The sequence below is a fragment of the Bos indicus x Bos taurus genome, chromosome 18 (genome assembly GCF_003369695.1).
Source record: "Bos indicus x Bos taurus breed Angus x Brahman F1 hybrid chromosome 18, Bos_hybrid_MaternalHap_v2.0, whole genome shotgun sequence".
In the NCBI taxonomy this organism is placed as follows: domain Eukaryota; kingdom Metazoa; phylum Chordata; class Mammalia; order Artiodactyla; family Bovidae; genus Bos; species Bos indicus x Bos taurus.
Genome location: NC_040093.1, coordinates 14,392,297 through 14,415,430, shown reverse-complemented (window position 1 = coordinate 14,415,430; position 23,134 = coordinate 14,392,297). Strand labels below are relative to the sequence as shown.

General features: G+C 52.1%; 1 protein-coding gene across 1 annotated transcript; it reads right to left on the bottom strand.

Annotated features, from left to right (window-relative positions):
- Positions 1 to 1,610: 1,610 nt before the first annotated feature.
- On the bottom strand, positions 1,611 to 12,937 carry LOC113876430 (carcinoembryonic antigen-related cell adhesion molecule 6-like). Its single transcript, XM_027515630.1, has 9 exons — positions 12,787 to 12,937; positions 11,548 to 11,907; positions 10,079 to 10,357; positions 8,966 to 9,244; positions 4,520 to 4,631; positions 3,296 to 3,324; positions 2,950 to 2,981; positions 2,290 to 2,331; positions 1,611 to 2,045 (listed from the first exon to the last, which is right to left on the bottom strand). The coding sequence occupies exons 1-9, from the start codon at positions 12,848 to 12,850 to the stop codon at positions 1,980 to 1,982; spliced, it is 1,263 nt and encodes a 420-aa protein (XP_027371431.1). The 5' UTR covers positions 12,851 to 12,937; the 3' UTR covers positions 1,611 to 1,979.
- Positions 12,938 to 23,134: the final 10,197 nt, after the last annotated feature.

Genomic DNA, 23,134 nt, shown 5'->3' with positions numbered 1-23,134 from the left:
TCTACAGATGAAATTCAGATCACATGACTGGGAGACTATGGTGGGGTATTTGGGAGATATGGTGGGGTAACTTGGAGATTATGGTGGGTGATGTATTGGGCTGAGTCCAATACATTCACAATGTTCCAAGGCAGGAGAGGCAGAGCCAGAGATGGGATGATGGAAGGAGACCTTGGGGACCTTTAAGGTGTTCCACTGCTGGCTTTGAAGATGGAGGAAGCAGCCACGAACCAAGGAAAGCAGGCAGCCTCTCACAGCTTGGAAAGGCAAAGAAATGAACTGTCTGTAGAATCCAGAAAGAACAGCGTCATATTGACACTGTGGTTTGTGCCCGTAAATTTGTGGTCATTTGTTACAGAACAGTAAGGAACACCAAGAAGCGTCACCTTGTCTCATCCAAGACTGTGTGCCTGGGGGATAAGAAGTAATTTAGACCTAAATCATGATCAGAAGCTTTGCAGGTGGTTTCTCTTACCTCTCATCTCATCTCAGCACAGATGATACTTGGCCATGCTTGCCAAGAGCATGCTTGCCAACTGTGGGCTCTGTGCCCTAGGGCACACACCTGCTGTGTTTGTGTGAGTGTGGGCACCTGATCTGAGCGGAACTATATGAGAACAGACCTATCCCAGGGACCTCAGGGAGAGACTGAGACCTGCTAGCCCAGGTGTGTGGTGGGGGCTGCAGGGGAGATCCAGGTGGGAAGGCCCTTGGGACACTGAGGAGGAGACAGGTGAGCCCTTTGCCGTCATAGTCAGGTTGAGTTTTAGGTAGAGCCTGCACCTTTGCCCTGAGGCTGACGTGTGTGTGTGTGTGGGGAGCAGGCTCACGATCCGTGTCGGAAAGCAAAGTGGAAACCAGCAGGAAGTGGATAGAGGTCACGGGAAGTTCCCGGGAGAACCTTGCTCAGAGCATGGCTTCTGGGTCCCTCTTACTTTGGTGACTCTGATCGCTCCTCAGGGTCCCCCAAAGGGAACGAGGTCCTCAGGGCTTAGGCCCTTAGGGAAACAACAGAAACCCATGGAGAGAGAAGGCATTCTGGATCCTTGATCTGGGGACAGACAAAAGTTCCAGTCCCATCGCTGACTCAGTGGAGATTAGTTGAAGCAATCTCTGGGGGATAGTGAAGAACAGGGAAGCCTGGCGTGCTGCAGTCCATGGGGTCCCAAAGACTCAGACACAACTTAGCAACTGAACGACAAAAATTCATTTGAGGCAGCACCAGTTGGGGCCAGCAGGGCTTGGTAAGGATGGCCAAGGGCTCAGGACACCAAGAGGCTGCAAAGGGGCCTCACCCATAAAAGTTGTCTCACCCATGACTCGTCCTTCCTGACTCATGTCTAGTGGGTCTCAGACGGTCCCATATTCTGTGCTCCAGAGACTCCATGCCAAGTGAGCAAGCACTGGGAGGTGTCTGGGACCCCAGGGCAGTGTGAGGACTGCCGAGTGCCCATGTGGCTGCCAAGGGTCTGGTGACCCTCCTTTCCTGTTAGCATGCCCCCTCCCTCCATTCTCACAATCTTCCCCTTCCTTTCCCCCAGGGAATAGATGGGGAGGTCAGGTAACTAGAGCTAATACTTTCCCTGAGCAACCATGGAGAGACCAGAGCAGAGATTCAGGTGAATTTCTTGCTGGACAAGACCCAAGGGCAGTATATTTTGCAACCAGGGGAAGGAAAGTGCTCTTGATTCAGATCTCTCTGGTGGTCCACCGTGGGTCACAGGCCCAGTCACTTGCCCTGTTGAAGCCTCCTCCCACTGTGGGAATCGCAGCCTGAGTTCTGGTCCATCCAGGCTTCAGGGCAGCCTGTCAGTGTCTCCAGGAATCCAGGAGGACCCTGAGCCTGGGCCTAGGTTCCCGAATAGCCTCAGGTCTCAGAGCTGGTTCTCTGCCTCAGGCTCTTCCTCTTGACCTCACTCGGGTCTTGGGTCTCAGGTAAGCTCTTTCGTACAGTCCGTAAGGAGACGTGTCTGGAGGAACTAAGGACCCGCATCTGCTTTGTGGCTGATATTACAGTAAACGTCTGTGTCGGGGTGTAGTAATTCCTGCAAAAGAAAACCGATGCCTTCCAGCTCGTGTAACCTTCTTAGATGACTTCCCAGGGACTTCCCAGCCCCGGGTTACCCAGGGTCTGTTCGTGTCAGAGGTTTTTGGTCCAGACCCACCTCCCCTTCATCCCCTCTCCATCTTTCCTGCTATTTCTTGGACCTCCAAACACAGCCAGGTGTGCAGGGGGCACTTCCTTTGCCTTCTGGGCTATGGAACCAGAACTTGGATCCCCACACTCACCTGGTAGATGGGAGCTGGTGGCCTGGCATCAGGTAGGGAGGCCTGGGCATGGAGGAAGTGGGCATCAGAGGAGAGGGAAAGAGAGTCATTTCTCCCGACCAGCCATCTCCAAGCCTGGAACCCCGACCCCAAATCCTATCTGGGCTCTGTTTCCCACCCTTGTTAGCCTAGCTCCCCTGACGGATGATCCAGTGCCCACTCTCTTCCTGGCTGAACTCCAAGGTTCTCCTGAGTTCTAGTCAGGGGACCAGAGCAGCCTCTGGATAAGGTTGTGGGTGGTCATGTCCCTGAAGTGCATCCAGCTCCCAGCTTGGTGGGACTTGCCATGTTCTAACTACTCTGATGAGCTTCCCTGGTGGCTCAGAAGGCAAAGAATCTGCCTGCAATGTGGGAGACCGAGGCTCGATCCCTGGGTCAGGGAGATCCCCTGGAGAAGGCAATGGTAACCCATTCCAGTATTCTTGCCTGGAGAAATCCATGGACAGAGGAGCCTGGCAGGCTACAGTCCATGGGGCCACAAAGACTGGACATGACTGAGTGACTTTCAACTACCCTCGAGTGAAGGGTGTCTCACAGTGCTTCTGGGTTGGACAGTCCCCGTGCCCTGAGCCTGTGAAGCGGGGATGCTGGGGAGAAGAGACAAGGAAGGAAGGTACTTACCTGGGAGACAGAGCTGCCAGAGGGACCACGTCCTGGGAGGAGACAGGAGTTACCACTGAGCATGTGAGGAAGCTTAGCCCATTCTCCTAGGAGAGGTTGGATGTCCACCTTCTGGAGAACCATGGGAGAAAGATCCCCACCAAGGGAGAGAACCTCTGGCAATTTCAGGCCCCAGTGAGGGCGAGGAAGCCTCCCAGGATGATAACCCATAGGAAAAGCAGACTAGCCAATCGGGATCCCTGTGCTTAAGCCCCAAAGGGCCAGAGACCCTGGGGGTGGCAGGCAGGAACAGACATGGCAGGGCCTGACGGGGCTCCCCGCTGTCCTGGGCTGAACAGACACTCACCTGAGGTGGACGCTGGGGGCCAGTTCCCTCTGTTGTGCAGGCAGCCGGGGTTAGGAAAGAAAAAACAGGCATATTTGTGAGGAGTGTAGACGGAGGTCAAGGCTGTGGAGTCAGAACACGGGACAGGAGGATCTGAATGTCCAAGCAGGGGCTGGACACCTCCTTTCTCCACCAAGGCTGCTTCGGAGGGGAGGGCCCAGTAAGGACACTGAGGAAAGTCCTTAAGAAGCCATATCTGCCCTGAGTCCAGAGGGGCAGGACCATAGGCTAATAGGGTTCAGGAGAAAGTGGCCACTGAAGGGACCATGGCTCTGGGAAAGGCGTCCATCCATCCAAAGCTTTGTCTGAGTGGATTCATCACGCTTATGGAGAGAGCAGGGCCAGTGCATGGGGAGGAAAGCGGTCAGCCAGTGACTCTGGGATCTCACTGAGGGCAGTGTCGCTGCTGTGGCCACCCGCCCTCACCCAGGAGCTGCTGAAATGTGACAGTGGCCTTGTCCTCTGTCTCCATCTACCTGGACCTTAAGTGTAAAGACATCCCACCACCTGCGGACCTGGCACGATGTTCTGTCTCATGCATCAGGGGTGTTGTTAATGTATCTGCCACGTGGGGGCATTTGACCCCACCTGGCCTGTCCAAACTTCCACTCTCTGGCCAAGTGTGGACTTGGCGAAGACGACCCTCAGATCCTGGCCCTGTGACTGCCCCTCATCAGAGTAGCTGGATTTAAATATACAGGAAGAGATACCTTTTTCTGAGTACTTACTACCTGCCAGCCTACATATAGGGAACGAGGACAAGGAGGTGTCTTAATTGTGTTAACTGATAGATGGGCCTTCCCTGGTGGCTCAGAGGTAAAGAATCTACCTGCCAATGCATGGGACACAGGTTCGATCCCTGGGCCAGGAAGATACCCTGGGGAAGGAAATGGCAACCCACTCTAGTATTCTTGCCTAGAAATTCCATGGACAGAGGAGTTCATGGAGTGGCAAAGGAGATGGATACAACTTGGCGACTAAATAACAAAATAAACTAGGACGGTGTTAAGGAAGTTGCCAGAGGTCAATATCTAGTGAGGCAGGAACTGGAGAAAGAGAGAGAATACCCGTGGGGAAGTGGGGGGGTCCTGGAGATCCAGGCCGGAAATTGGAGGATGGGGTGTCCTTCCTCTAGGACTAGGGTCAACCTGGGGGTGGGGGCAGCATCTGGGAATGCCACTGTACCTGTGAAGGAAAATGAAACACCCCAGGACAGCCAGCAGCGTCAGCACAAGCAGGACCCCAATCACGATGCCAGTAATGGCCCCCACACTGAGGGCTTGGGCGTTTACTCGCCCTGAAAGCAGAAGAGAAAGAGAGAGGGGAAATGGGGTCCGAGTTCACTGGAGGCAATACCAAGAGGAGTCTTACAGGGAGAGGGCCTGGTTAGGAGGAAGGAAATGCCCTGAGGCCTGTGTGGTTGCGTGTTTTGTCATCACAGTGTCCTCCTGACTCTCCCACTGCACGAGGCTGCATCATTTCCCTCTTCGTCAGGTTTGAAACCTTGGACTTGCTCTAGCTCTCCATTCTCTCACTGTAGCCATCTCCATGTCCTGTTCATTTTCCTTTGAAGGACTCTTTTCTTCTCACATTATGCCCCCTCCCTCTGATTTTTTGTTTCCATCACAACTGTCGGTCTTAGAGGGTAGTTCCTCTCCAGTCCACCCAACATTGATTAGTAGTAATAATATTAATGAACTGTTTCCAGGTACTCCTGTGCGACTGGCACAGTGGGAAATCATTTACACCCATTTTTTCTCATCTTTCCATCCCCACGAGGGAGGGGTTTTCATCCCCGCTGTGCATACATAGATTTGAGACACACAGTTCTTCAATAAAGGAATGGAGGCCCCAGAGCTAGGACCAGGTGAAACAGAAATGTAACTGAGTTGTTTGACTCTACAGCCAAAACCCACAACGCTGAAAACCAAAATATCCCCCGTGAACACTTCTTGCCTGCCAACTCTGTGTGGTAAGAATTTTACCTACAGGGAGAATTTTAATCTCATTCCCTTCCTAGTGACCAACCTCACAGCAGCCCTAAGATCCAGCTCTTCTCCGATTTACAGAGGGGGAAACGGAGGCACAAGATCCAGTGCCTTGCCTACAGTCAAACAATTCTCACAATAACCGAACTATGACAAAATTAGCTAAGTTTTGCATAATTAATTAAACACATTGTTCTACAGGCTCCGAAAGGAGACTACCCATGTCCTCATTATTTGCATTCATTACACACCCACTTCCAGTGAAATTACACAGGAAGAGAGGTGTGGAAGGTCACTATAGTGCTCAGTGGGGAGCTGGCATCACATCTGCAGACTCTGACTGGGAGGAGACCCCACACTGATCAGACCCTGCATCCTCTGTCCTGACACTGTTGCTTGTCTGGGACAGCATCACCTTCTCAGTGAGCCGTAAACTCTGCTCATTGTTTCACCGACCATTGGATGCTTGTCCCCATATCCCTTGGTCTTTTTACATCCAGATTGGAAGGCTCATGGGATTTCTAAGAGGGAGGGATTGATTACCAAAGAGCATGACCTTTGTCTGTGGTTCCAGATCATTGGGATTGGCTCCTCTGTCCATGGAATTCTCCAGGCAAGAATACTGGAGTGGGTTGCCATTTCCTACTCCAGGGGATCTTCCTGACGCCCAGGGATCAAACCTGCATCCCTTAGTCTCCTGCATTAGCATTGGCAGGCAGGTTCTTTACCACTAGCCCCACATGAGAAGCCCCTAGAGAGGGAAGAGAGTACATCAAACTTGAGGAGAAGTCCAGTTCCTTGATTGATGCCATCTGAGAGTCCGTGGGATGAGCCTTCCTTCTCAGGGTCCACAACTAGCCTCCTCTCTTTGTGGTTTTCTGCTCCTAGTGTGCTTGTCTGAGATTGACCCACTAGCCACATAATCAGTGTCCATGTCTAAAGCACTGGAGTCCACAGTGTGAGGGGATGGCTGTCTCCACATTGGTCAGGTCTGAGGAGCACCTGCTTCTCAAGAACGATGTGTTCTTCCTCATTGTTAAATTATTTAAACAGGGTTGAAGAAAATCTGGAGCTGAAGAATAGGAAGTGAAAACAATAACTTAGAAAGGCGATTCCTCAGCACGTCTGAGCAGGTAGAAGAAAGCATCCGTGAACACGAAGATAGAAAAAAAGAAGTTATTCAGACTGGGGAGTAGAAAGGGAAAAAAAAAGAAGGCAAATAGTGACTCCAGGGAAAGTATTATGCAGAACTCCATCAGGTGGACAAACATATGCAGGATGGCAGTTCCTGAAGGAGAAGAGAGAGGGAAAAACAATGAAAAATATATATAAAAATGAATGGTTTAAAACCTCCAAAAGTGGATGAGATCACATACTAGAGATGGTTGAGGAACTCCAAAAAGGGGTAACTCAAGATATAGACATTGTGACACAATAGAGTCAAGTTGTTGAGAGACCGAGGGAAAGAGGAAGTGTAAAACGCAGCGAGAGAGGAGTGACTCAGCGTGTGCAGCAGATCTTCAACAGTGTGAAAAGCGAATTCCACATCAGAAGGCGTTGGGATGACCGACTGAAGTCCTAAAAGCAAGACTGTCAACCGGCGAAGCAATGTACAGAGAAGCTCTCCTTCAATGAAGCTCAAATTAGGACTTTTCCAGATAAACAACAGTCGAGGGAACTCATTCCCTGGAGACACAGCATATATGAAGTGTGAAAGGAAACCTTTAAGATGACTGAACAAACATTGCACGGTAACTCAGAGCCACAGGCAACCTAGAGAAGAGAGGTCAAATTACACAATAGGTAGCTATCTTATCTAAGCCGGTATTATTGTCTTTTATATAATTGCTCATTTTTGTTTTTTATTTCAAAGATATTACATGAGACAATGTTTATAAATCTATATAACGGGCATATATTGTACAAGGACGGCTGAAATATAGGACAGTAAGTGTGTAATATGGAGGCGATGGAGATGCACAGGAGCACCTCATTTGTAATATACATCATAGAATCTGGTTGGTATTTCAACTCCATAGTTATATGTTTAAGATATAACTGTCATCTTCAAGTTAGGCGCTAAGAAAAGAACTGAAATACATTGGAAAGGGGAAGAACAGAATCAAAATGACACATATGAAAGGAAATCATCTAAATACCAAAGAGGAAGTAATAGAGGAATTAATGAATAAAGCATGTAAGACATATAACAAATAGCTAGATGGCAGAAGCTCTTTCTTATCAGGAAGTATTTGAATGATAGATAGCCTCAACCTTCAAATTAAAGGCAGAGGTTGACAGAATGGATAAAAATTATGACCCCTCTCTATACTCTCTTCAAGAGACTCACTTTAGATACAAAAACATAGAAGGTTGAAGTAAGGCTGGAAAAAGACATTCTATGCAAATAGCAATAAAAAGAGAACTGTGGTGGCTGTATGAGTGTCTGCTATAATCATCTCTAAATCAAAAAAGCCTGCAAGAGACATTAGGACCTTGCATATCAAGAAAAGTTTCCATCCATCAAGGAAATAGAACAATTATAAGCATTATGCACCCAACAACACCAGATTTGTGAATCAAAAATGGACAGCATCGAGGGGAGAAATAGCTCGGTCATAACACTGATACTACAACACCCCACTTTCAATAATGGACACAGCAGTCAGAGAGATTTCAGTGACAACTAGAGACCGTGAGAACACTGTAAACCAGAGACCTAACCGACCAACAGACAACACACAGTCATAGGAGTTTATGTTGCACAAAGTACAGTCCTCAATACCCCCAGCTCTCACCACACATGACCACCGCCCATCCTGTGAAGAAACGGTGTCACTTCCACTGTAGAGACAATGGTGCAACTAAGAAAGCCAAGTGGAGGGACCTGGAGTTGAGTGTGCCAGCAAGCCTGCAATCACAACAGTGCGAACTAACATCCTGACACTTACTGCCTGAACATGTCTGCTGTAAATTCCACCTTCATCGGAGCGCGTATTCACAAAGCTCTATAAAGTGCATAACAAACACCACTGTACACATAAGAAAAAGGAGATTTAGGCTTTATGACTCACCAGGGCTTCCTAGGAGGCACCAGTGGTAAAGATCCCACCTGCCAATCAGGAGACGTAAGACACACGGATTCAGTCCCTGGGTGGGGAAGATCCCCAGGAGGAGGTCACAGCAACCCCTGCAGTGGAAGGTGGAGTCTTAACCACTGGACTGCCCAGGAAGTCCCAGGTACTGATTTTAGTGCTGCTTCCAGCGGTCTTGGCAACGAGGCTTCACAGCAGAGGGCCAGGAGAAATCAGGGGATGAGGAGGGGAGAGACAGCACATGTTCCAATTGCTTGAAGTGAAGGAAATGATGATAGGCTAATTGTTGGTGGAGTTAATAAAAGAAGCTTATCCAGTGAAAATGGACTTCACTGGAGGCTTAGCCGGGAAGAGTGCCCGCAGTGCAGCAGACACGGGATCGATCCTTGGGTCAGGACGTACCCTGGAGTAGCGAATGGCAACCCACTCCAGGCTTCTTGCCTGGGAAATCCCATGGACAGAGTAGCCTAGCGAGCTCAAGTCCGTGGTGTCACAAAGAGTCGGACACCACTGAACGACTAAGACAGGAGGCAATGGTGGTCACTCACAGGTCACCCTCAGCCTGAGGGGGCCACTTCTGCTGGAGTTGCCCCTGTTGGAGACCTCACACTGATAATCCCCGGCGTCCTCTCTGCTGACGGGGTCTATGGTGAGGGTGCTGTTGTCTGAGGACAGTGTCATCCTGTCTGCGAGGAGGAGACTCTGGCCTTTGAAGAGCCAGCGTATGGAGACCCCAGTCTCATCTGTGAGGCAGGTCAGGACCACGGGGCCCTCATGTTCTGGGACTGTGGTGTTGCTGACTTGGAGGGAAGGCCGTGCCACTGGGTCTGTGGAGAGACAGAGCAGTGACTGCTGAGAGTGGGTCAGGGGCCTGGGCCTTGCTCCCTCCTCAGTCTTGGGGCCCAAGACCTCTGTAAAGATGACTGTGAGGAAGGCCCTGGGTCTTTGTTCAGGCGGCAACGGGAAAGAGATGATCGCACATCTCCTCTGACCCCCAGATCACACAAGAGGGACCCTTGCCTGGTTGCTGGGACAACACTCTAGTACTAGACAGCTCTGTGCTCTCAGCCCTGGGAACCTTGATCTTCTGACTGTGGGGCTATCCAGGACAGTCAGAGAATGTAGGATCTGAGAGTACATGTTGTGATTGGGAATAGAGAGAGCCTGGGTGTATTCCTGGGGCCTCACACTGAGAAGCGGGGAGCGCTGTGTGGCTGGGTTAGAGGCTGTGTGGCAGGAGAGGTTGAGGTTCCCCTCTGGATGGTCAGAGGAGTCTGAGGGGTAGTGGTGGGGTGTCCGGACCGTTTGGAGCAAAGAGCAGAAAGGCCACACATGGTGCAATCAGAGGGAAGGCAAGTTCCTGGTCTGTATTGGGGCCCCTGGGTCCTTCATGCTCACTCATTGTGAGTCTGATGTTAATTTGTTTCTCCCATCATATTTTGGTGATCCTCAGCCACCCACACAGAGCAGCCCATCCCCTCCCTGTCCTCATTCAAGGTGGACCTGCCTGGGCTTGCCTGGGACAGGAAGTCATGGCCAGTCTGGGTGTCCAGGGGTGATGGCCCATGTACTCGGACCTGAGAGGGATGGGTGTGGATTGGCCTCTGGCAGTGTGCATTTGGGTGGGCAGCTCAGGCCACATAGGAACAGAGGTTACTCACAGAGGACATCCAGGGTGAATGGGTCACTGCGGCTGATGCTTACTAGGTTCCGGGTTTCACACACATAGGGTCCTTTCTCTTTCCTTGTGACATTGAACACAGTGAGAGTCCTCTTGTCCTCAGACAATTTCAGCCTGGTGCTCTTGGGGAGGCTCTGATTGCTGATCCACCACATGTAGGAGGTGTTCTGAGTCTCAGGTCCACATGTTAACACCACAGTGTCCTTGTGCTCCCAGGGCTTGGAGTTGTTGCTGGTGATGACGGGTGTGGGTAGCACCGCTGTACAGATAACAGAGAGGACATTGCCCTGAGCCTCCCTGGATGCTCAGACAGTAAAGAATCTTCCTGCCAGTGCAGGAGACCTGGGTTCAGTCCCTGGGTCAGAAAGATCCCCTGGAGAAGGGAATTGCCACCCAGTCAATATTCTTGCCTGGAGAATTGCATGGACAGAGGAGCCTGGTGGGCTACAGTCCATGGAATAGGAAAGAGTAGGACATGACTGAACGATTAACATTCTCGCTTTCTTATACTTTTGGCTCCTCTGAAAGCATCTTTCAACAAAATTGGCATCCTTCGCCTCTCAGCCAGACTTTAAAGAATAAGGCAGGCTTGTGTGTGTCAGGACAAATGCATGGGGACCTGAGCTCAGTGAGTGTGAGGCCACCTGCTCTATGTCTGGGAGAAGCACAGGCTTCCTTGGGGGTTGATTGTGCAGCAGCGTTTAGTGGTGGACAGAACAGGGTAGATTCAGAGACCGCCTCACATATCTCCGAGTTTTCACCAACCAGCGTCAGGAGAGAGCTCCTTGGGCAGCACCCTGTGGTGGAGGAGCTGCCAGCAGTGTCTTCCTTTCTGTGTTCCTCTCTGGGGGTGCTGAGATTTTTCTGGCGTCTCTAAGTCCCCTAGGGCATTTGCTTGATTCCTGGGGACCTTGTACCTGTGTGCTGTCCATGCTGAGTCTCATGAGTAGGACCAGACTGTGCCCCTGCACGGAGGTGGCTCTCGGGGCTGAGCCCTGGCTGGTGACCAGCTTGGAGCCTCCAGATTTGGCACAGGCTTCCCAGGGTCACTGGAGGCAGGAGCCCTGGGACAGGGTCTGGGAGGGACTTCCTGGGGCTGAGCTTCTCTGTGAGGATCCCTGGGGGCCCTCAGGCCAGGGTCTTCCCTGAGTCCTGCAGGGTCTTCCTCAGGGTCATGGTCATGGGGAGGGGCCCAGGGGGCTGACTAAGAGTGCTCTCCCTCTGCCGAGTCCCTCATCAGACCGTCCTTCTCTCTACACAGTGTCTGCAGGGCCTGGCTTCCTGGAAAGCATTTCTGACCCTTTGGAGTTGGTCTCCACAGTGTGCGCGCTGCACTGAATGTTCAAACCCCAACACGGGACACAATGCAGAGGGGATGGAGGTGCCATCCGGGTTGGTCAGAACAGAATTCATCCCCCAACACCCCGAGGTCAGAGAGGAGGCACTCACGGAGTACATGGAGGTGTCCAGTTTGTCTTTCTGTCTGTAAATCATCCTTTGTAACGAGCAGGGTGTAGGATCCTGTGTCTTTCTGGGTGACGCTCTGGATCAGCAGGGTTCCGTTGGGGTAAAGTGTCTCCCGTCCGCTGTGTGCAGGCCCTTTGGTAGTTGCGTTAGTGTCTACCCTATATGATGCGATTAGCTGGCTGTTGTCTACCCTTTCTCCTCTGTACCAGGCATAGGCTAGAGGATTCTCTGTCAGGTTGTGGGCAAGTAGAAGAATATCCGACCCTTCTGCAGCAAGGGGGGGCATCGTTTCAATAGTGAGCTGGGCAGTGGTGGGCGGGGTCCAGAAAGTTAAGAGGGAGACTAGGAGGGAAGAGAGAGAAATCAGTTAATATTGTGACCTGTGTGGGGGATGGGAAAATGGTGCCCTGGGACCTGAGCAGGTCTCTTCATCCCTCAGCCTTGGTGTGGGTATGTGTGCATGTATGTGTGTGTGTGGTTCAAGGTCAGCAGCATGACCCCCATCACTTCAGCCCCTCTGGGCTCGTTTTTTCCTGTTTCCCCAGCTGTCCCCTGGCTCACTCCCTCGCTGCCCTCACACTCCTGCTCACACTCAGGGCCTCTTGGGAGATGCCCCTTGCCCCGACCAGCTGCTGTAAAGACCCTCCGTGCTCACTTGCTGACCCTTCTCCGCTCCCTTTCCTGCGTGACGCCTGTAGCACCTGCCAGCACACTCTTGATCTCTCTGCTTGTCTGTCTTCCTCCCCACAGGGCGTGGGCTCCGTGAGGGCAGGGGCTTGTCTGATCCTGCTTGAAACCCAGGGCCAGGACCAGGCTCCAGACATTAGTACCTGGCGGGGAAGGAAGGAGAGGTCCCAGGAATTCCACAGCCTGCTGTTTATTTGTCAGTTTCTACGGGTGCGGGTAAGGTCAAAGTGTTACTGTTCTGGTTGTTTTTCTGTACTGACACAATAAACTGTTATTATTGTCATCAGTTTTCAACAATTACTGCTCAGTGAAGAATAACTCATGAAACCTACAGCGGTTGAGGTCTTCCCACCCCTCACCAGCTCTACTTCATGGAGAGTCTCCTGTGGCTGAGCCCCCCACCCTCCCCTGTCCTCTGCGCTCAGGTGTGAACACAAGCCCTCTGTCCCCTCTCAGAGCCCTGTCTCCCCCAGACACCAGCCAGTCTCTTGTTCTCCAGTCTCTGCCCACTCCCTGAAAATTGTCCCCTCTCACCTGCCAGGAGGAGCCTGTTCCAGGGGACATGCCTCCTGCTTGCAGGGCCCGACGGGGGCTCCATGGTGCCTGCTGTCTGCTGTGTCCCTCTCTCTGCGAGGAGAACTTCTGGTCCAGAAACGCTCAGAAGCACTGCAGCCTGCTGTGTGAGCTCCGCTGTCCTTCCCTCTGTGTGCTGGGCCTCCTCCGGGGGCAGGAGCACTTCGCTGGGTCACGTGGCCCGGGGCGGGGTCTCTGTCCAGGCCCCGCCCTCTGCCTCCCCTCTCCTCCTTCCCTCCCTGGTGGTCCCCCTCCCCCGTCCCGCTCTGTCTGTATTTCTATTCCCTGATTCTGCTGAGTCCCCTGCCTTCTAGAGCAGTGATTCTCCACCTACACACACACACACACATCTACACACATATACCCACCACACACATACATACACACACAGCTACACGCAGACACCTACATACACACACATCTATACACACACACGCACACACACACACACCCTTGTCTGGAAAAGCACAACCTTGGGGTGTCCGGGCCCGAGGTTCCCACTGCTCTGGATCAGATGCACACTCAGCCTCCCTCAGAGCCTTCTGTTATCCCTTTCTGGCTTTTCCCTTCAGAGGAGGAGCCTGGGGGTGGGGGGTGCATGAGGAACGCTTGTCACAGGGACGTCTTCCCCACGGTGCGTGGGAATCACCTGTGGAGCTTCATGAAGACTGGGAACCCCCAGGTGTCACCTTAGAAATGCTGTTTCAGCAGCCGCCAGGTCACACGCTCGCCCAGCCCGGCTGAGACCCCAGAACACCGGTTAGGCTGCCCCACCCACCCCAGTGTTGGCCTCTGCTGTGTTTTGGTCTGAGGTCTCTCAGCACAACACACAGATCCAGCGGTTTCCAAATGTTGGTGGTAATTGTTCCCGTGACACAGAAACCCAGCTGGATGCCCAGGGTCTTCCTGTTCTCAAATATCTGAGAAGACTGCATTTACTCCCCCCTCAAGGTCACACTGACTCTGGAGGAGAGAAAGGAGTCAGATGAGCGATGACTGGAGAGGGGACCTGACCTCCACTTTCCAGTGTCACCAGCCTGGCATCTGTTTTCAGGGACAGAGACCCAGAACCGAGTGTCAGGAGGAACTGCAGTTTGCAGGTGAGAAGGGAAAGGCTTCCTGTGTGTCCTGGGAGGAGAGGAACCTGGTGCTGATGGGTGGGCTGACTCTGGGCTCCCTGGTCCTCAGGTCAAGTTCCGGGAGACTCTCTGTCTCTGTGTCTATTGCCTGAATCTTGGTTCAGAAACTATTCAGGTCCTCCTTGCCATTATAGGGCCTCCTCTGTCACCCTGGCTGATCTTTCTGTGGTCGCTGTGATCTTTCCCATGGGTGGTTGCAGGCAGGGATGAGAGCTGGCATGGGTGCCCATAGGCCCCTAGAAGGTTGGGCAGCATAATGTGGGCACATATGAGGGGCTTTGAGGGTCTGTAGAAGAGGGATCCCCTGGGGTCTAAGGCCTGATAATCTGAGGTGGAGTTGATGTAATAATAATAGATATAAGTACACAGTAATTGTAACACGCTTGAATTATCACCAAATCATCTCCACCACTCCGCAATTGTCTTCCATGAAACCGGTCCCTGGTGCCCTTAAGGTTGGAGACCGCTATTTAGAAGGAGGGATGGAAATCAGGCTCCTTCTCCACTTCCTTAGGCAAAACAAAATTCACCTGCTAATTTCCTGTTTGGCCGAATGTTGCCCCCTGGAGGTTATGAGCAGACCCGGGGACAATGTAACAGGCGGCTGCTGCTGCTGCTGTTGCTGCTAAGTCCCTTCAGTCGTATCCGACTCTGTGTGACCCCATAGTCGGCAGCCCACCAGGCTCCCCCGTCCCTGGGATTCTCCAGGCAGGAACACTGGAGTGGGTTGCCATTTCCTTCTCCAACGCATGAAAGTGAAAAGTGAAAGTGAAGTCACTCAGTCGTGTCCGACTCTAGCAACCCCATAGACTGCAGCCTTCCAGGCTCCTCCATCCATGGGATTTTCCAGGCAAGAGTACTGGAGTGGGCTGCTGGGGTGCAAACGCCAAAGGGAGTGAGTTGGCTCTGCGCTCTGGGCAGATGTGGGCACTGACCTCCAGACTAGAGGCTATCAGCCGGGGTTCAGGTCTCTGTGGGTCCCCAGGCTTCCTGACCTCATCCCAGTGCAGGGTGAGCCCAGGGAGACGATGGGCATTGTTCAGTGGCAGGAGAACCATCCATCCAGGTGGATGTGTGCTCAGGAGGAGCTCTCAGTCCCTGAGGCTTCAAAGGAAGGGCCGGCGGGGGGTCTCGGGGCTTTGGGGAGAGGGTGGCGGCCTGTGGGCTGGACCCCAGAAGGCCCTGTCCTCCTCCACCTCACAGCACTGGGCCTGCACCCTAGTTCTCTGTGTCCCCATCAGTGGTCTGCTCTCAGCCTCCCCACAGTGCCAGGACCTGGGCAACTCCATCTAGAGACTCTGTCAGGGGAGCCCCTGGGCTCCTCTGTCAGTGGAGGGAAGACCCCCGTGGGACTCCAGTCCCCCTGGGATGGATCAACTGCAGAAGCTATGTTCCTCTGTTCCGGAAGTTCCCCTCCTTTCCCAGGATGCCTTAGGGGGAGGGGCTGAGATGTCTCCAGGGACCAGACCCACGTGTTCCCACAGATCAGGGACCTTGGGATGAGGAGCTGCCCCCCAATTCCTGTGAGTTCACGCTGGGGCTCCCCCTCCCCTGTGGTGACTCCCTTGGGATGGAGGATCAGGAGTCTGAGCCAGGTCAGGTCTCCGAGAGAAGGGGAAGGACTCAAGGTGCCAGCCCAGGCCCTCCAGGGAGACTATAAGATTCTCCTGAGTAGAGATGGAAGAGGGTGTGATTATCTGGGAATGAGCAGAGGTCTGACTCCTCACACTTAAGAGGCCCCTGTCCTCACTCCTGACTCCAGGAGGAATAAAGTCCTGTCCTGGAGCAGCTGTGGGCACTGGCAGGTCTCCTCCCACTCTGATGCCAGAGCCCCTGTGTCCACAAGGAATATTCTCTGACCCCTCGGTGTCACACTGGGGTGGGGGGGGTGTGTGAGTTCTGGCTTCTGTTATGCAGATTCCCTTATCTATTTAAAGAGTATTTATTGAGCATGTGTGACCTGTCAGCCCTGGGTTGTGTCCTGGTGTCCAGAGAATAGGATAGACTTGGACTTCAAGCTCACACGCCTGACCTTGTGACGGGGAGACACAGACACTCAGAGAACATCCTGGAAAAAAGGAGCTAATTATGATGGAGGGATAGACTGAAAGGGAAGCGTCTGGTGGAAAGGAAAGGGTCCGGAGTCTGTCATGGAATCTCAGCTGGACTGGGTGTCATGGAAGGCACCCCTGTGAAAGTGATCTTTTGACTGAGATGTGAAGGGTGAGCAGACCCTCAGCAGAGAAGGATGGGGCTCAGAGGGCAGAGCTACCTGAGCGGAGTCTGGCCTTCAGGTGGGCCTGGCTGGGAGGAGGAGCTGCCAGAGTCCAGTGTGGGGAACTGGGAGAGTGGGGAGGACTGTGGACGGAGTAGGTTGCTGAGGGTCAGAGGCTGCTGGGCGGTGGGAGCTGCTAAGTGGGAAGGAGGTGGGCTGCCCTGTGGAGGCTCCAGACTATGGAGGAGCTCTGCCGCCCTCTGGGGGCTATAGAGGGGAGTGTCGAAGGGAAAGTTCAGTTCAGTTCAATTCAGTCCCTCAGTCGTGTCCGACTCTTATGCGACCCCATGAATCTCGCAGCACGCCAGGACTCCCTGTCCATCACCAACTCCCGGAGTTTACTCAGAGTGACGGCCATCGAGTCGGTAATGCCATCCAGCCATCTCATCCTCTGTCGTCCCCTTCTCCTCCTGCCCCCAATCCCTCCCAGCATCAGAGTCTTTGCCAATGAGTCAACTCTTCACATGAGGTGGCCAAAGTACTGGAGTTTCAGCTTTAGCATCAGTCCTTCCAATGAACACCCAGGGCTGATCTCCTTTAGAATGGACTGGTTGGATCTCCTTGCAGTCCAAGGGACTCTCAAGAGTCTTCTCCAACACCACAGTTCAAAAGCATCAATTCTTCGGCGCTCAGCCTTCTTCACAGTCCAACTCTCACATCCATACATGACCACTGGAAAAACCATAGCCTTGACTAGATGGACCTTAGTTGGCAAAGTAATGTCTCTGCTTTTGAATATGCTATCTAGGTTGGTCATAACTTTCCTTCCAAGGAGTAGGCGTCTTTTAATTTCATGGCTGCAGTCACCATCTGCAGTGATTTTGGAGCCCACCAAAATAAAGTCTGACACTGTTTCCACTGTTTCCCCATCTATTTGCCATGAAGTGATGGGACCAGATGCCATGATCTTCGTTTTCTGAATGTTGAGCTTTAAGCCAACTTTTCCACTCTCCTCTTTCACTTTCATCAAGAGGCTTTTTAGTTCCTCTTCATTTTCGAAGAGGAACTTCGAGAAAAGTTCCTCTTCACTTTTCTCGATGGGAAAGTACTCGAGGTTTTCTTCTAAGACAACTCAAGTATTTGTCAAGTGTTTACATATCATCTTACAAATCCCAGGGACAGAGGTGCTGGCAGGCTACAGACATGAGGTCACAAAGGATCGTATACGACCAAGCGACTAACCCTTTCAACACTACATATCCTTTATGCTGAATCATGTCCCACTCTGAATTTCCAACATCTCTCGTCCAAGATCTTCTCTTATATACCCCACTCCAAGATTTCATCCAGGTGAGATTTGTGTTGATACCAGGCCAATTTCTCTCTGTAGAAGAGGAAGGATCCAGATGCAACATTCTCAGTCCTTGGGCAGGACTGGAGCATCTGTAAGTAGGAGGAGGGTGAGGAAACGTCCGTGTGTCCTGCCTGATCCAGAGGGTCCATGTGGACATGAAAAGGCTGCATTTCCTTCCCCCCCATACCCCCTTTAGTGTCTTCCACAGGGGGCAGGGCCAGGTGGAATTGGAAGACCAGGGGTGGTGCAGTGATTCTGAACCTCGTCTTCATGCCTTCTCTGTCTCTGCCCCATCAGGGGACCTGGTCTTCATGGTGAGAAGGAAGGTGGGGCATCTCCACAGGACCCTGATCAGAGATTCTTTCAGCAAAAGGGACACAGGGATCAAGCATGCTAGCTCTGGACTCAGTGTCCCTGTCACCCTGTAGATGATTGTAGTAACTAAATTATTAGGATCTAATGGCCTCTTTCGTATTCTAATTTATTAGGTTGTTTTTACTTCTTTTTACCTTTTGATACTTGAAGTTTCAAAGGTGAATCTCCATCTTCCTTAAGCCTGAGAAGGGTTGGTGCCAGGGTGGTTCAGTTGTAGTAAAGGTTATTTTTTTATAGTAGCTTCAGTTTTACAGCAAAAGTGAGGGAAGGTACGGAGTTTTCCTAGATACTTGCTGCCCATGAGTGTAGGGTCTCCTCAGTATTCAACATGCCACACCCGAGGTGTACATTTTATTAATTGATGAACCCACATGGACACATGAAAATTACCCAGCTTCCATAGCTTCCATTAGGGTTGACACTTGATACTGTAAGTTGCCGGAGAAGGCAATGGCATCCCACTCCAGTCCTCTTGCTGGAAAATCCCATGAGTGGAGGAGCCGGTAGCCTGCAGTCCATGGGGTCACTAAGAGTCAGACACGACTGAGTGACTTCACTTTCACTTTTCACTTTCATGCATTGGAGAAGGAAATGGCAATCCACTCCAGTGTTCTTGCCTGGAGAATCCCAGGGACGGGAGAGCCTGGTGGGCTGCCATCTTTGGGGTTGCACAGAGTCGGACACGACTGAAGTGACTTAGCAGCAGCAGCTGTAACTTGCATGGGTTTGAACAAGTGATCATCAGCAACATGGACTTCCCTGGTGGTGCAGTGGTAAAGAATCCTCCTCCCCGTTTAGGAGACTCGGGTTTGATTTCTGCCTCAGGAAGATCTCCTGCAGAAGAAATGGCAAACCACTCTGGTGTTCTTGCCTGGGAAATCCCATGGATAGAGGAGCCTGGCGGGCTACAGTCCATTGGGTCACAAAACAGTTGCACATGACTTAGCAACTAGAACAACCGCAAGGTCAGTGACAGTCCTGCTGCCCAAGTCACACCAGCAGGGCTAGTGAGCACAGAGCAGGTGGTTGTGAGTCTGTAGGGCTAGTGAGCACAGAGCCTATGGTTGTGTGTCTGTAAATTAAAAAACTATGACATACATCGCTTGTTTATTTACCCATACTCAAATATGGAAACCTCGTGTGTGGGGCGGCCATGATGAACCAGTGTCTATCTACAAGTTAGGCATTGTTTAGAGAACTTTCCTGGTGCCTCAGTGGATAGGAATCCACCTGCCAAAGCACGGGACCCGGGTTTCATCCTTGGTCAGGAGGATTTCACATGCTTTTGAGCAACTAAGGCCATGCATCGGAACTGCTGAGTCTGTGCTCTGAGCCCACGAGCTGCAACGACTGAAGTCTGCTTGCCGAGAGCCCCTGCTCGGGAGTAGAGAAGCCACCTCAGTGAGAAGCCGGCGTATCGCAACGAAGAGTAGCCCCTGCTCACCGCACTAGAGAAAACTGGTGGAAAACAATGAAGACCAGTGCAGCCGAAAATTAAAAAATAAATAAAATATTTGATGAGTAGTTCAGAATTAAATGCTATTCCCGAAGTTGTGAGGTCTTCTTTTCAACTCCTTCTTTCTCAAACATCCAGAACACCATTGAAACATTGATTTTCTACAGGCTGAGGACCTGCTCTGCCACTGGGGTGACTTCACTGCAAATTTGTTTTCAGTCTGGAACAGCCAGTAGCGAGCATCCCGCCTTTCACACTGAGCATCTGCTCTGCAGTGAACATCCTCACCACAAATCTCGGCGCCCGTGGAGTGTGAGCCAGGGGCTCATTCATTCGACACACAGAATGCAGCTCCCTGCATCAGGCCTGGAGCTGGCCAGGTGGACTCAGCAGAAGCAGGACAGGTGAATCCTTCCATGTCCGAGCTCCCAGCTCAGGGATCCTCTTAGAACTGAGTCCTGGTTAACATGTGTGCTCACTGAGTGCCACTGTATCCCCTAAACTGCATCTGCATGGGGACTAGAGGAAAACGTTCATTTCCAACATCCTCACCCTTTACGGAAAAATTCTGTGAGGAGATAGCACCTGTGTCCATATGTCCATCTCTCTGCCCACATCCCATCCCTCCTTTATCCCCTACCCATCCTTCCATTCATCTTTTCACGAAGTCCTGTGGCTGTGCCTCTGTGGTTGGCCAGATGCCAGGACCCCTGAGATACCCTCAGTAGCTCCCTCTGCTGCTCCATTTAAACACCATGGTTCCACAGGTGGTGCACCTGAGCCCAGGTGATTCCTGCAGAGTCTGTCCCCATGGAAGATAGGGGAGGCTCTGGTAACCCGGTGACCATTATACTGGGTATCTCCAGCATTTTGCATGACTGTTAGGGATGCTGGATGGGTTAGACCTGAGCCCTTGGGAAGTATAGTGCTGGGTTTGGGTGTCAGAGTTACCCCTGTCAATGCTACATTTATGGAGAAGAGGAAGTTTGGGGTGACTGTGGAGCCCTAGTTCCTTCTCTTCCTTTGGGTACACAGGCAGACGGAGGAGCCCTCAGGTGACAGATTGTACCCTGGAGACTGGTCTTCAGGCCCCACTTGTTCTTCAGCAGGACGCTTGCTCCTGTTGGAAGCATGGAGAGATGGCAAAAGCTCTCACGCCAGGCTTGAGGCTCAGACTGGAGAAGCTGGGAGGGTAGCCCAGGCGTTCTGCTCAGCCTTGCTCCCTGGGGGATGGGAGTATCATTTGGAGAATGAGGGAACAGGAGGCTGTGCTCAGGGGGCCTCCAGGCTAGGCGATGCCTGTCTCCAAGGTCAGGTACCGAGGGTCAGGACTTAATCAGTGAAACGTTCCCTCCAAGTTGTAGACAAGCCGGTTATCTGACACTCAGCGGTGGGGAGATACTCTGAGAGGACAAAGTTAGTTCTCAGCCTCCTTGAGGACACCCTTCGGGCGCAGGATCATTCACCTGGGAGTTATCATGGCTGTAGCTACAACTAATACACAGACAGGAGAAGGTGCTCCCGATTCATAAACTAGAGAAAAGCGGGTTATCCCTGAACACATTCTACTATGTTCATCTTTGTCATAGAATAGAAATGGGCAGGATATGCAGCCGTCCCTTCCCATTGATGGGGGCTGAGCACAGCAGAGACACTGTCCATGGTGCTGATGAACACAGGCCACCTGGAGACTTGGGAGTTGTGGTCTTTGAGTCACATCTGCTTTCTTTCCATTCTGAAAAATTGGGCATTGCTAGAAAAGAAGAGGCTTCCACGGTGGCTCAGACAGTACAGAATCTTCCTGCAATCCCAGAGACCTGGGTTTGATGAATCTACAGAGATGGCAATGGCTATCCACTCCAGTGTTCTTGCCTGGAGAATCCCATGGCAGATGTGCCTGGAGGGTTACAGTCCATGGGCTTGCAAAGAGTTGGACGGACTGAACAACTTTCACTTCACTGGAAAGAAGGGGTGGGGAGAGCTGCAGGGAGTGTGGACTGGCCTCGATCTCCAGGGCTCAGGGCCAGTGAGATTGCTGTGGACATCGTGGCAGGACTTGACCCCACATCGGCCTGACAAAGTCCAAGCTGCCCAGAGCAGACTGCAGTGAGGGAAGATGATGCCCACGGCCTTGAGAGGAGTGGGAGGCAGAGCACAGAACCCTAAGAGATGTCCACAACTTCAAGCCCACAATCAGAAAATGTGCCCCATGATTAGGGAAACCTACAGATGAAATTCAGATCACATGACTGGGAGACTATGGTGGGGTATTTGGGAGATAAGGTGGGGTACCTTGGAGATTATGGTGGGTGATGTATTGGGCTGAGTCCAATACATTCACAATGTTCCAAGGCAGGAGAGGCAGAGCCAGAGGAGATGGGATGATGGAAGGAGACCTTGGGGACCTTTAAGATGTTCCACTGCTGGCTTTGAAGATGGAGGAAGCGGCCACGAACCAAGGAAAGCAGGCAGCCTCTCACAGCTTGGAAAGGCAAAGAAATGAACTGTCTGTAGAATCCAGAAAGAACAGCGTCATATTGACACTGTGGTTTGTGCCCATAAATTGGTGGTCATTTGTTACAGAACAGTAAGGAACACCAAGAAGCATCACCTTGTCTCATCCAAGACTGTGTGCCTGGGGGGATAAGAAGTAATTTAGACCTAAATCATGATCGGAAGCTTTGCAGGTGGTTTCTCTTACCTCTCATCTCATCTCAGCACAGATGATACTTGGCCATGCTTGCCAAGAGCATGCTTGGCAACTGTGGGCTCTGTGCCCTAGGGCACACACCTGCTGTGTTTGTGTGAGTGTGGGCACCTGATCCGAGCGGACGTATATGAGAACAGACCTATCCCAGGGACCTCAGGGAGAGACTGAGACTTGCTAGCCCAGGTGTGTGGTGGGGGCTGCAGGTGAGATCCGGGTGGGAAGGCCCTTGGGACACTGAGGAGGAGACAGGTGAGCCCTTTGCCATCATAGTCAGGTTGAGTTTTAGGAAGAGCCTGCACCTTTGCCCTGAGGCTGACGTGTGTGTGTGTTGGGAGCAGGCTCACGATCCGCGTCGGAAAGCAAAGTGGAAACCAGCAGGAAGTGGATAGAGGTCACGGGAAGTTCCTGGGAGGACCTTGCTCAGAGCATGGCTTCTGGGTCCCCTTACTTTGGTGACTCTGATTGCTCCTCTGGGTCCCCCAAAGGGAACGAGGTCCTCAGGGCTTAGGCCCTTAGGGAAACAACAGAAACCCATGGAGAGAGAAGGCATTCTGGATCCTTGATCTGGGGACAGACAAAAGTTCCAGTCCCATCGCTGACTCAGTGGAGATTAGTTGAAGCAATCTCTGGGGGATAGTGAAGAACAGGGAAGCCTGGCGTGCTGCAGTCCATGGGGTCCCAAAGACTCAGACACAACTTAGCAACTGAACGACAAAAATTCATTTGAGGCAGCACCAGTTGGGGCCATCAGGGCTTGGTAAGGATGGCCAAGGGCTCAGGACACCAAGAGGCTGCAAAGGGGCCTCACCCATAAAAGTTGTCTCACCCATGACTCGTCCTTCCTGACTCATGTCTAGTGGGTCTCAGACGGTCCCATATTCTGTGCTCCAGAGACTCCATGCCAAGTGAGCAAGCACTGGGAGGTGTCTGGGACCCCAGGGCAGTGTGAGGACTGCCGAGTGCCCATGTGGCTGCCAAGGGTCTGGTGACCCTCCTTTCCTGTTAGCATGCCCCCTCCCTCCATTCTCACAATCTTCCCCTTCCTTTCCCCCAGGGAATA